General features: G+C 44.9%; 1 protein-coding gene across 3 annotated transcripts in view; it reads left to right on the forward strand.

Moving 5' to 3' along the window:
* Window positions 1–13,207, forward strand: part of MYB4R1 (myb domain protein 4r1) — a 54,702-nt gene that overhangs the window by 35,816 nt on the left and 5,679 nt on the right. For 2 of the 3 annotated variants that reach the window (XM_088855083.1, XM_006837099.4), the window contains exon 5: window positions 2,043–2,357. In XM_088855083.1, coding sequence (XP_088711209.1) covers window positions 2,043–2,357 — 315 coding nt within the window. Of the gene's footprint in view, window positions 1–1,465; window positions 1,626–2,042; window positions 2,358–13,207 lie in introns of those variants that run through there. The other variant, XM_088855084.1, reaches the window with a different exon arrangement.

The following is a 13,207-nucleotide window of genomic DNA, read 5'->3' on the forward strand; positions in this document are numbered from 1 at the left end:
TTTGGCGGTGTGCCTTAATTCGATTGTTTAAGGTTGCAACCTTATGCAAACCACATTGTGCTCCTGATACAGGAAACCCTAGTTAAGTGCACTTGAGGACCTCGATGTTTAACCAGATGGAGCTCAGAGTTGTAGAACTTTTCATTCATTCACCTGAAGTTAGGATCGAGCTCCCAAGCATGCTTGCAACTTGATCCCTAAATTTTGGGGTGAATGGATGATGATCCCGAATGTTGGGACCTTTTAGCCTGTCACAATCTCTCGCTTCCAATCAGATCCCAATCCCAATTACTATAGCTGGGCATTTTTTTTGATTTTCCTTTCTTCCTTTTTTCTGATAAGTATAATTGTTTTCATGGATTTTTACATACAACCATGCTATAGATGAGACCATGATTTCATGGCTGTGGTCTGTCACATCTATGAGATTTCTCTAACTAAACTTTTACAAAAGCACAAAAGGGAGCCTTGATTTATCACTATTTGCCTATTTGGTTATCTGATTGGAGATGTGATCAGAGGAGTACTAAGGTACTGTAATGGGGCCCTTTAGGGCATGGAAAGCATGAGCCATGTTGGTTGGCATTTGGGTTTATGTGGTTGCTTTCACCAAGTCCCATAGATGTTGATGTTTTGTATTTGCATGCGACATGCATTTATCCTTGCATCATAGGTTCTACCTCGTCCGCTGCATAAAAGTGGGTAGTGAGGATAGTGTGCTCAGGTCCTCAGTCCTTTGAGATTTTCAAATTTCCTCTCCTACAAGTTATGCAAGGTTTAAAAAATTGGGAATTTCCGGTTCGACTCTGAATTGGTTTGGTACCAGACCAATTCCCTTTCAGAATTGGGAGTCGGCTTTTTTGAAAGGGATAAATTCACCATTTTTATTCGTTTTCCCTCAATTCTTGGCCACTTTTTGACTGAGATATTGCAAAATCTTTGTCTTTGACCCCTCTACAAGATTTGCACAATTATTTCGAATCGAGACCCTCTTTAAGATCGAAATTGAGTACTCTTAAGTTTTGGGATTCTTTTAGAAATTGAATTTTGGGATTTTTTGATTGTTTACATCAGATTTGAAAATTGTTTAAATCTGGTCAATTTAAAACAGATTTGAAACTAGATATTGTTTGAGCCAGATTTAAAATTGTTTAAATAAATTTTGTGCTTTTTTGTTTGCTTAAATCAGATTGTTTGATTTATTGTTTAAAGTTCAAATGGTCATTTTATGTTTATCAAATGTTTGCATGATCACAAATTTGTGAGAGAAAGAACGATTTAAAGCTTAAACAATCTGCCATTTCTAATTTATTGTTTTCTGATTTAAACAAAAAAAAGAAGTTTATGTCGATCAAATCAGTTTTGTTCGATATATATCAATTTTGATTTATTAAATCAGATTTAAATGATTTAATAATGTGATTTTTTTTACCCTTTGTTTTATTTTCTTCATCAGCAGATCACCCAAAATCCGGCGATCCCGATCAGAATTGCCAATCTGAATCTGTCTGCGAGGGACTGATTCCTCGTTGCCTTGCAGTTAGTTGGAGTTGGGTGCTTGTTGGATTGAGGGTATATGGACTCAATTCGTGGAATTATTTGGATTTTCAGGCATTTCATTGCAGGTTGCATGTGCACTTCCTCAAACTTTCACACTTTGTTGCTTTTTTGGTAGATGAAATTTCTTATGTGCAACTAATGGTCATCTTTATCTAATTTAATTCGGTAGCCACTTCCTGGTACTTATCATATTTGAACATGAATGTTATTCTTTCAATGAAAAAATGGAAGCCGTGAATATATGCTTTTGTTGTTCATACTAATTTAATTGGTTTTGGGTACATAGACAAATTTATCGTGCTTGCTCTGTTTTGGGAACTCCATACACTTACTACATCCATTAATAATTGCTATCAACCATTCTCTCTCCTTGATGCGATTTTTTGTTCTTTGGTTGTGTATTTTATTTAAGCATTCCATAATTGTTGGCTTCTTGAAGATGTCTACTGCTTTCTAAAATTCACCTCTGCTGCTTCCTATAGGTGGTTAAACTATGAAGATCCTTTGATCAATCATAATCCATGGATGAAATATGAAGACAAGAAACTTTTGTTTGTTGTCCAGAACAATGGGCTGCATAATTGGAGTAATATCTCGGAAACCTTGGGGACAAACCGAACCCCATCACAGTGTCTGTCACGATATCAAAGAAGCCTTAATGCTTACATTCTTAAGAAAGAGTGGTCAGTGGATGAAGATAATCAACTACGTGCAGTTGTAGAAATTTTTGGTGAGGATAACTGGCAGCTGGTAGCCTCTCATATGGAAGGACGGACTGGGGTCCAATGTTCAAATAGGTCAGTGTTACTATCAGAAACGAATTTGGGCCATGTATATCATTTTAGACATAGCTTCTCTGATGGCTGTTGACCTAATTTTGTTTGTATTTATTGACAAATAATGGTTATGGGTGACTTTTTCGCATAACATCTGGAGGTGTTTCTTGGTCAATTATTTAATTATGATGCTTTTGTATTAGGGCAGATTGATTCTGAATGATCCTTAATAGCTTTTAGAGACCATTTTTATATGCATTTGGCGTTATGAAACATTCGTCATGGTGAACTTATAAAGAGGGACAACAATCCTTTTTGTGAAGGATGAAGATGATTTTAGGAAGTTTTGTTTTGAGAGAAATGGTAAACTTGTATTAAAATAGTATGGAATTACAAGTAAACAGTTCCGCAGTCACCCACAGGTAGGGGCTCGGTAAAAAAAACGTGAGGTCAGGTTTATACAAAGATATAACAACAATACACAGTTGCTTAGTTTAGCAGCGAATTCAAATTAAACAAAAAAGAAGGGCTTATAGAGCCGCCCTTTTACACTGATATACAAAAAGCTTTCAAAAAGTAATCTTCTGTGCAAAGAAAGGTCTAATGGCTGGGCTAACTGTTAGGCTGCCCCCTGTCCTGGGTCAAAAAAAGGTGGATGACCCTGTCTTCTAGCTCCTTCTTTCGTCAGTCGATCTGCGTACTCGTTGGACGTCCTCCAGATATGCATCCAAGAGATGTCCATAGCCCTGCAAATGTGATGTATCTCGTCAAAAATAGGAATAAGGTGCCAAGGTGGAGGGGTAGATCTGCTAGCCCAAGAAATCACATTTTTGGAATCCCCTTCGACGCTGAGGTGTGGGCCCCATAATGAATTCTAATTTTCAGGGCATGTAACAAGGCCAAACTTTTGGCTTGAGTGGAGTCCTTGGTGCCTATGTGCTCTGAACATTCGAGGAGGGCAGAACTTTCATGGTCTCTATAAATTCCTCCTACCCCCGCTGGGCCCGGGTTGCTTAAGGAGCACCCATCAAAATTCAACTTGCTTGTTCGCAAAGAGCACATCTATTGGGAAGTTGGACTCCTCTATGCTAGAGTTTGTCCACCGTGAGGGCTTTGTGGGAAAAAGCCAACCAATTAAACGTTTGGACCTTAGGTGGAGCTATGGAATTCCACACTCTCTTAAGTGTCGAGCTAGGATGACCCGAGGGCGTGGGTTGAGGTGTTAAACTCTTATAGAAAGAGGCAACCGAAAAGTTTCCTGAGGGTAAGAGTGTCCAAGCAATTGCATCTCTACCTTGGGGCAGGAAGAACCAAGAATGAAGGATAGAAGCTAGGACCTGGAACTGACTGGTCTCTTCTTCGGTTAAACTCCTTCGAAAGGATGGGCTCTAGACTCTTCGGTCTCCGGAAAGGACCACCTCGTCCCCTATAGTAGAGTTGGCATTGCGTGTAAGGGAGAAAAGTGAGGGGAAAGCCTCACTGAGGGGGGTGGCTCCCAACCACAGATCAGTCCAGAACTTGACTCTTGATCCATCTCTAGGGATGAACCTGTTAGACCTATTGAAGAGGGTAAAAGCCTTAGAGAAAGATTTCCATGCCCCTGAAGCATTGTGTCTCTGGGTCCTTTGAGGTAGCCAATCTTCTTCAGAAACATGGTATTTGTGCTTGAGGACTCGAGCCTATAGATCTCTTAATTGGTTGGCTGGACGCCACCACCATTTCCCTAGGAGGGCAACGTTGTGCAATCAAAGGTTTTTGATGCCAAGGCCACCCTGTGTTTTCGGACGGCATACTATGTCCCAGGATACAAGGTTGTATTTCTTCTTTTCCCCCTGCCCCGACCACAAGAAGTTTCTCATAAGTTGGTTTAGTCGGTTGGCCACTGAGGCAGGCATGTGAAAGATGGACATGAGTTAGATCGTTGAGTTCGCTAGAGTGGCTTTGATCAAAGTTGATCTACCTGCCATGGAAAGGAAACGACCTTGCCTCCCTGCCAGACGTCTATCTACCTTGTCTATTACAGTTGACCAATGTCTTTTCTTAGGTTTGCCTAGCCCTAAGGGTAAACCTAGGTAGGTGGTAGGGAGGTCCTCAACTTGGCAACCCCAGCTAGGCACAAGGGCACGAACTTGTGTAGAGGTCAAACCGACTCCCAACAGTTTGGATTTGTGCATGTTAACTTTGAACCCCGTTGCCTTTTAAAAGCAATGGAGGAACAATTTCAAGGTGTCCACCTCGCTGGTAGAGGCGTCCAAGAAGACAATGGTGTCATCCGCGTACCGCAGATGGGATACAGTTGGACCGTGTCTGTTGGTCTTGAATCTTGTGAGCGAGCCCGCCTGGTAGAGTCCAGAGATGGAGAGACTGAAGACTTCAGCTGCTATCGCGAAGAGGAAGGGGGAGAGGGGATCACCTTGACGGAGTCCCCTCGAGGAAGGAAAGAAACCTTTGGGTGTGCCATTAATGAGGATTGAGAAATATGGATGGGAGTAGCAACCTCTCAGCCACTTTCTCCATCTATCCCCAAAGCCCATTCTGGTCATGGTCTCGTCTAGAATCGACCAGTCGACGTGGTCGTAGGCCTTCTCCCAATTGATTTTGAAGATGAGACCAGATACCTTGGAAAGGTGTCTGGAATGGATGCATTCATGGGCGACTAACGCCCCATCCAGAATTTGTCTATCCCTGATGAAAGCAGTTTGAGAGGAGGAGATAACACTAGGCAGTATGAGTTGGAGCCTAGAGGCTAAGGTTTTGGCCAGGAGCTTGTAAGAGAGTTGAGGAGACTAATTGGCCGGTAATCTTTAATTTCCTCGGCTCCTTCTACCTCAGGGACCAATGCCAAGAAAGTGGCGTTCAAAGCTTTGTGGAGAGTACCTCTGTGGAAGAACTCTTCAAAGAAGAGAAGGAAGTCCGGATGGATGATCTCCCAGAAGGCCTTAAGGGGGGCAATCTGGAATCCGTCACGACTTGGTGCCTTGTCTTTGGGTAGAGCATTGAGTGCTTGGGTTATTTCTTCCTCTGAAAAGGGTCGTTCTAACCACGAGGCTTGATTTGCAGGGAGGGTTAAGAAGTTTAGGGAGGTGATTCTTGGTCTCGGCCCTTGAGGGGCAGAGTAAAGGGATCGATAGAACGAGAGTATAACATGCTCAATTTCTCTTGGTTGGGTAAGGTAAGAATTGTTGTGTTTAACCAAAGATATAGAGTTGTCTCTTCTTCGGCAATTGGCAATCTTATGGAAATAGGCTGTATTGTGGTCCCCTTCTTTCAGCCAGGAGACTCGGGACCTTTGATAGGTCTCTTCTTTTTTGATGGTTGAGAGATAATCCAGTTTAGTTTTGGTTCTAAGCTCCTGCTCTGATGAGTCCAGGGGTCGGGTTTCCTCGAGGTCATCTAAGTTTTTGAAAGTTTCTAGAAGGTTGGCTTTGATGAGGGAAAAGTTTGCAGGGGAGGATTTGCTCCAAGTTTTTAAGGCTGACTCTAGGAATTGGAGTTTGGTCTGAAGGATAAACCCTGCTCTACCAGACACCTGTGAAGTGAAGGAGTTCCACCAGGTTTGGACCAGTGAAAAGAGGTTGGAATCTTGCAGCTGATGGAGTTCAAAACGAAAGGGTCTGGGACAACTGTTGATTGCATTGGTATCTAAGAGGATAGGGCAGTGATCTGACGCCGGTTTGGGGAGGGCTTGAGACAGGGTTGTCAGGAATTTCTCCTCCCAATCAACTGAGATGAGAAACCTGGCAAGTTTGGAGAGAGTAGGGTTGGTGGAGTGGTCGGATCACGTGTATTGGCATCCTTGAAGAGGGATGTCCAACAATTCGTTGTGGCTGATGAAGTCGGAGAAATCCCTCATCTCCTTTGTAATCGAGGAGAAGGTATTCCTCACGTAGGACAAACGAGTGACATTAAAGTCTCCTCCCAAACACCAGATGGGATGAGGTAGAGAGGAGATGTGGTCCAACTCAGTCCAGAAACTTTGCCTGAGAGAACTAGACTTTGGGCCGTAGACCTTTGTAAATTTCCATTGAGTATCATCCGAAATGTTGGAGAGGAGGAGAGTGACAGAGAAATTCCCGATGTGGTAGTTGTTAAGGGTCAGGTCGGAGGGGTCCCAAACCACCTAAATCCCACCTGAGGTCCCTATTGCCAGCAACGAAATCCATTGGCAAGGCCTTCTGCCCCACACTCGACGGACAAGTTGGAGGTTAGGATCAAGAAGTTTGGTTTCGACCGGGGCAAGGATAGAGGGGGAAAGTTTGGAGGTGTAGGCTTTAACTGCAGACTTCCTAGAGGCTTGACCTAAGCCTCTCACATTCCAAATTAGGAACTTCATGAGTTAGGAGAAAGGAGGTGGGAGGAGGCTAATCTAAGGGACCTCCTAGGGCGATTCTCTGAGGCCATGGGCAATGAGAAATCTAAGGGTTGACCAGCAAAGGGTAAGGAGGTGAAGAGGTTGCAGAGTTCCCTCTGTCCCTTGAGTCTCACGTGCATCCTACTCTGGGCGTCAGCTGTCAAGAACCTGTGAGCAAGGCCTTCGTATTCGAAGCCCATGAGTCTATACATTGTAAGCATCCTGTCATCAACTGTGTTTGACCCTCTCTATTGGTTTCCCTTTGGTGCTCTTCTCTGCCTTCTTCCATTGGGGATACACCAGGCAAAGCTTGGGAAGAAGAGGTGACATTCTCGGAGTATTCCTTGAGAGCACTGGTAGATGCAAGGGGGGTTGAGGCCTTGGGGTCCTGTGAGGCCATGCTGTGGGCAGGATACTGAGCTGGATCCTTCGATACTAAAGAGTCCAGAACCTTCTCTGAGGATCCATCGTATCTATCCAGGAACTTGCGGAGGTCATTGGTTTCGGGTAGGCTTGTTCAGGTGAAGAAGAGGAGGGATTCGACCTTTAGAGGTCGGAGGGAAGAGGGGGGAGGGGTGAAGTAACAGGCTCAGCCGAAGCGTCAAGCGAGGAGTTTAGAAAGGATGAGGGGGAGCCGGGAGGGGGAAGGTGCACAATAGCAGTCTTTGACGACGCATGCTGGAGGGAGTGCTGGAAGGTAGAAGAGGAGCTGGGAGGGGGATAGGGTAGATAAAGAAGTGGTCCAGGGGGTGGGTCAACTGGTGAGGGTGAAAGCGAGAGGGCAGAGGGTGCAAATAAACTCTGTGGGGGGAGAGAATATATGTCGTAAGGGAAGTAGGCTAGAAAGAGGTGGGACTAGAAGGAGGAGTAGGTGGAAACGACAAAGGGAAAGGATGGGGCCCAGACGACCTGGTTGGTTTGGAGGCGACGGATGTGGACTAGGTGGGGAACAAAGGTGATGTGGGGGGTCAGCAGGTCCGAAAGGAATGCTGGGGAAAGGCAGGTCTTCTGGGGAAAAAGGCCAAAAGGAGAGATAGAAAGGGTGCGGGGGAGGAGGGGTTAGGGGGGGAAGAAGGGGTCCAATCGAGTTGACCAGTGGCTGAGGGGGGGAAGGGCTCAGCTCAATAGGGACACTTGAGGCTTCTACCAGAAGGAGGGAGGAAGGAGGTGAGGGAGAGGGGGGAGGGAAGGAAGAGGAAGACGGCGAAGGGGACGCGCTTCCCGGTGTATTCGATGACGCGTGGCCTAGGGGTGAGGGAGGCTCTGGCGCGTGGCGCAAGGGCGGCATGGGGGGTGACGACGAAGGTAGTGTACTGTACTCGGGAGGGGACGGCTGGATTGCAGAAGGCGGTAGTGTTAGGGAAAAAGAAGAGGGGGTAGACATATCGGCTGCCAAGTGGTCAGGGGTAGGTGAAAGGGTGGGGCACAAGGAGGGCGGCGAAGGAGAGAGAAGGATGAGAGGCTGTGAAGAGAGAGAGTCAGGCAGGTTGGGTCTGCGGGCCACAACTTGCAGGTCACCTATTTCTGTGGAGAGAGAAGGTCGAGAGGCTGTGATTAGCTTGACGCACTTGACTTTCTGTGGTCCTCAGATATTTTTTGAGCCTTCCAACAATTAGCTACCTCCTTTTAATTGTTTAATGATTGAAAATTTATTTCCATCTTTGGCAGTTGCTGATTATTGAGATTGATTAAGGACCAAGAAACTTCTCTAAGACGGAACAAGAAGTTCTAATACTGAACTTGCCCATCTACGCTCACCAAGCTCAAACTTCGACAGTTAGAAATTCTCTTATTCATCACTTTTTTAGCCTTCAATAAGTGGAAAAAGGCAGCCGACTCTATGAGATGCGCACCCTCCGGATGGTGATTTGGAGAGTCGAGCAGCATAGTAATACTGTACCCCATGATTAACTCTATTGGATTTTCAAAATCTCCTTAGGAAGTGAAATGAATTAAGAGTTGGTAAATAATTTTTATCATTCCCCAACTCATGTAGTACATGTTGGCCCTACCATGTTATGTTAAGAAATGTGGCTGCATAAAGCATTATGCAGGTCTGGACACATCGCTTCTGAGGGAGAGGTTCTTGAAGAAGTTTAACCTTTCCTCCAAAAAGGAGAGGTTCTTGAAGCATATTATGGTGGACCCAATTGTATTTGATGGACCGGAGGGCATAAGTAGGCAATAGATTTACAATCAGATCAGGTATTTGATGGTGAGGACCATGGTTTTAAAATGCGGCCGCATCGCTGCATATGCAGCCACATAAAGTGTTATGCGCTGGGCAGCGCATCGCAACAAGCTGTATATGTGCTTTGGAGAGGTGGCCTTGTATATGCATTGCATCTCTCTGCATATCCGGCTGCATCCTGGATAATCAGCACATACGTCTAGTCATTTCTATGAAAACAAAATACCCTATGGCAGGGGTATTTTGGACATTTTGAGCCCTAAAAAAGGGGGGAAAGGGTTTTGGGGGGGATTATATCCCCTAAACAACTAAAAACAACCACATCCGTGGCTTTTTTTGAATCAAATCAATACTTTTTTTTTTTTTGGCGAAGTAATGGTTTTTGTATTGCTTGTTGATTGGTTGTTGATTTACTCCTTTTGGGTGTTGATTTGAGAAATTTAGGCGAAGTTTAGAATGATGATGCACATGGAGACTTTCGAGATAACTTCTCTGATTAGGATTTAAAATTTAGAATCTCAAGACTTAAGAGTTGAGAAATGATGATGATTTGTCTTAAGCTTGACTTTTGAACTTTTTAATCTTCATAGACTTTTAGTGTGTATTTTGTAACTTTAAAGTTTGTGGTTGCAAATTTGTGATTATGGTTGTTGAATGTTTTATGAAGTTAGTTTCAAGTTTCTAGTTTCAATCAGGGGATAATGGATATAGAATATCCGATAGGCGACAATTGATGCTTTGGGAGTTAATGAATAAACTAAATACCTACTATCACATAACACCTCCATATTTTTTTCTACGATTTAACCTATTTTTTTTAGATTTTTTAGAATTTTCTATATTAATTGACCACATTGTGGCGATGCACCCACATTTGGATCGCATTGGCGCCCTTCCCCCACCAACGCATCGGGCCGCATCCTTTAAAACACTGGTGAGGACCTACTTGGTTTGATGTTGAGCAATCTAGGGGGACTGGATAAGAGACAAGGGACAACACTAGATCACAAAGAAAGACGGTTGGGTTCACATCAACATTGATTCCAAAGTTGAAGTGGAAGAGGCTGACTCGAAGGAGATAGAGGAGGAAGAAGTGTACATGGAGGAGCGTGATGATATTGATGATGATGGCTCTTCAACTTTGGGTTTGGATGGGGGAAACACATGTGACAGATTACATGACTTATCTAATTAAGACTTGAGAGTTGACAGTTAGCTTATTGACTCATTGAGCTTAATTGTTCTATCAATGTTAAAAAATTCGCCCCCCTCGTTGCCTAGGTGGCCGGCACTAGAAAACACTTAACATGGGCCTAGGCAGGTTCCTCCTAGGGGGACATGTTCCTAGCCAGCTTAGCGGGTTTGGGCCTAGTGCCACCCTCTTAAAAAAAAGCCATTTTAAAATAAAATAAAATAAATTTAAGGCCTATTTAAGGCCCTTCTCTCTCTCTGTCTCTCCCCAACTTATGGGCCCATGCACTCCCTCTCTACATAGAAGGAGAAGATGGGCTCCAAATGTTTGACGTGAGGCCTCCCTCTCACACACAAAGACAACACATGGATCCATATACTCTCTCTCTCTGCATGTATGAAGAAGAAAAAGAATATGACCTCCAAGTGTTTGATGCGAGGTCCTCTCACTAACTAATTCTCTCCTCTCTCTCTCTCTCTCCCCATATTAGAAGAATAAAAAGAGGAATGTCCAAGTGTTCCAAGGCCTCTCTCTTAAACACACGTATCCGTATGCTCTATCTCTCTTACTCTACATATAAGACAGGCAAAAAAGATGATCTTTAAGTGTATTATGTGAGGCCTCACACACACACACGTGGCCCCCACCTAAACCACACCCCCAAGTATCTGGATGCCCGTCTGGGCGGCTGCCTTTTTGAACGTTGATATTTTTTATCTTCTATATTTATATGTTATGAGCTTTTGTCTTTGGAGTTTAAAAGTTATGTTTAGGCTGTGACTGGGAGGTTGTGGAGGTGAACTTTGATTGTGAAGTATTTTTGGTCTTTCGAAATTATGTTAAATTGTTAATTGTTTGTTACTATTGGGATGGAATTGATTACTTTATATTTCATGTAAAACAACAAACTGTGGTACTCTTTATCTAACTATCAAGCTCTTAGGTGACTCAGACAACTAAGGTATTAGTGAAAGTACTAAAATTAAAATTAAAATTACTATCACACATGCATACACCTGTGTTTTTCTATGCATTTTTATATATTTATGATTTTTCTATTTTTTAAAATTTATTGACTGATCGCATGTGATGCACTCACCTGGGGACTGGATTGACCCGCATCCCTCATTGGACCGTCGACTGCATCGAGTGCGCATCTTGCATTTGATACCATTCCTGCTGTCACGGGGCCTATCTTTTGCTCAGCACCATGCGGCCTTAATGCTTAGCCAAGCCTGCTAAGGGTTAAGTTACGCCTAAACAACACATCGAGTAAAGGGACTTTGCACATACACACACACACACACTTGCACCAACAAAAGGCTAATGAGTTCAAGGGCCGTGACCCACTTTATTAAGCTGTACACTTACAATGTATGCTGCCACAGATGCCCCCTCAAGGGTCTGGGCTATACCCCCCCCCCCGCGTTTGCAACAGTTTTGCAAATTCAAATTTATACACGTGGTGGCCAACCATAGCCTAAGGCCTGGTTGTGGATGCTGGCAGGCTGGTTATGCATGAGGCTGCCGCCCTCAGGCCATGTCCTGAGGTGAGACCTCGTAATGCGCTCACACGCCCTTGCACCTGACCACTGCCGCCTTCAATTTTGTGGCCCACATCCTGGCTGTTACGCCCACGTCTTGGCTGTTACACCCACATCGCCCACCGCTTGGTCCATTTGAATTTTAAACCTGGCACCTGCTCAACACAGGTGCTTTAAAACCCACGGTCAGCCCACAATTGATTTGTGCCAACCTGTGGTGCACAGGCTCATGCACGTGCACACCATGTTGCTGCACACCATGTTGCTGCATGCATGTCTTGTCCATTGCTATCCGCCAGTCTACCCAAGGCTTCCACCATCCCCTTAATAAGATGTTTATGCCTAAATAACTTCGAATCCAAGAGTGCATGTTTTGAGCATCCATGTGGCATAACTGCATGCTATGCATGCCTGGGGTTTTCCTATGCACCAGGCTGGTGCGTGAGGCTTGCTGGGTCATGCCTAAGGCAAGCAGGAGGGCCAGGTGAGGCCTCAGGCCGGTTGGGCAGTGCATCAAGGGAGCGTTGCGAGCCTCATCCTTGACCAACACGCACGCAACCAGCATGGGTCCTGACAAGCTGTCGCGGGGCTTATTCTTTTGTTTAGCACCGTACAGCCTTAACACTCAGCTAAGCTGCTGAGGGTTAACTTCAGCCTAACCAACACACCAGGAGTCGTGGCTGCAGGGAGATCCTTTACTCCCTGCCTCGTCAAGTCAGCCTGGACCCATGGCTGCAGCCCAGCCACGAAGTTGAAGAGCTTGTCTTCTTCAGACATCTTTTTAACGTCAAGCATCAAGCTTGTGAATTGCTTGACATACTCACGCATTGTGGCAGTGCGCTTGAGCTTATGTAGGGTTTCTCTAGCCGTCCAGGCAGCATTCCCTGCCAGGAACTGCTCCTTGAGCTCCCTCTTGAGGTCCTCCCATTCAACAATAGGAGGCCCCGAGCAAATTCTCCACTAGAGTTTAGCATCTCTGGTGAGGTACATCGAAGTCACCGTTACACGATCCTCGCTGGCACGGGCAGCAGTGAAGAACTGCTCCATATCCCACAAGAGGTTTTCCAACTCTTTCGCAACTCTAGCCCTGCCAAAAGGCTTAGGCTCAGGCACCTTTACACGTGGCTGCTCAAGCACGCCTGAAGAGTTGCTTAAAGCCCTCTGTACTAGGCTAGCTCATCATTCAGTGTCTTGAGGTTTTCCTTGAAGACATTGGTCAAGGAAGCAACATCAGCCTCAACGTCCCCCAACTGTGTTCCGAAGTTGCCAACGTGCTTCCTCCTGTGAAGCCATCAGCTCGTCAAGTCTGGTGCTAAAGGCTTGAGCTCTCTCCTCCGAGGTAGCCAGTCGAGCAACAAAATCGTCTAGTCGCTCCTCAACCAGACTAACACGATTGCTCACATTTAGGGCCATTGCTCTGAGCTAATTGTGGAACCTATGCTCTGATACCAACTGTCACAGGGTCTATTCCTTTGCTTAGCACTGTGCAGCCAGCCTTAACGCTTAGCCAAGCTGCTAAGGGTTAAGTTCAACCTAACCAACACCGAGTAAAGGGACTTTGCACACACATACACACTCGCACCAACACAAGGC

The sequence above is a fragment of the Amborella trichopoda genome, chromosome 13 (assembly GCF_054954075.1).
Source record: "Amborella trichopoda isolate Santa Cruz 75 chromosome 13, AtrichopodaSantaCruz75HAP2 v2.0, whole genome shotgun sequence".
NCBI classification, from domain to species: Eukaryota; Viridiplantae; Streptophyta; class Magnoliopsida; order Amborellales; family Amborellaceae; genus Amborella; species Amborella trichopoda.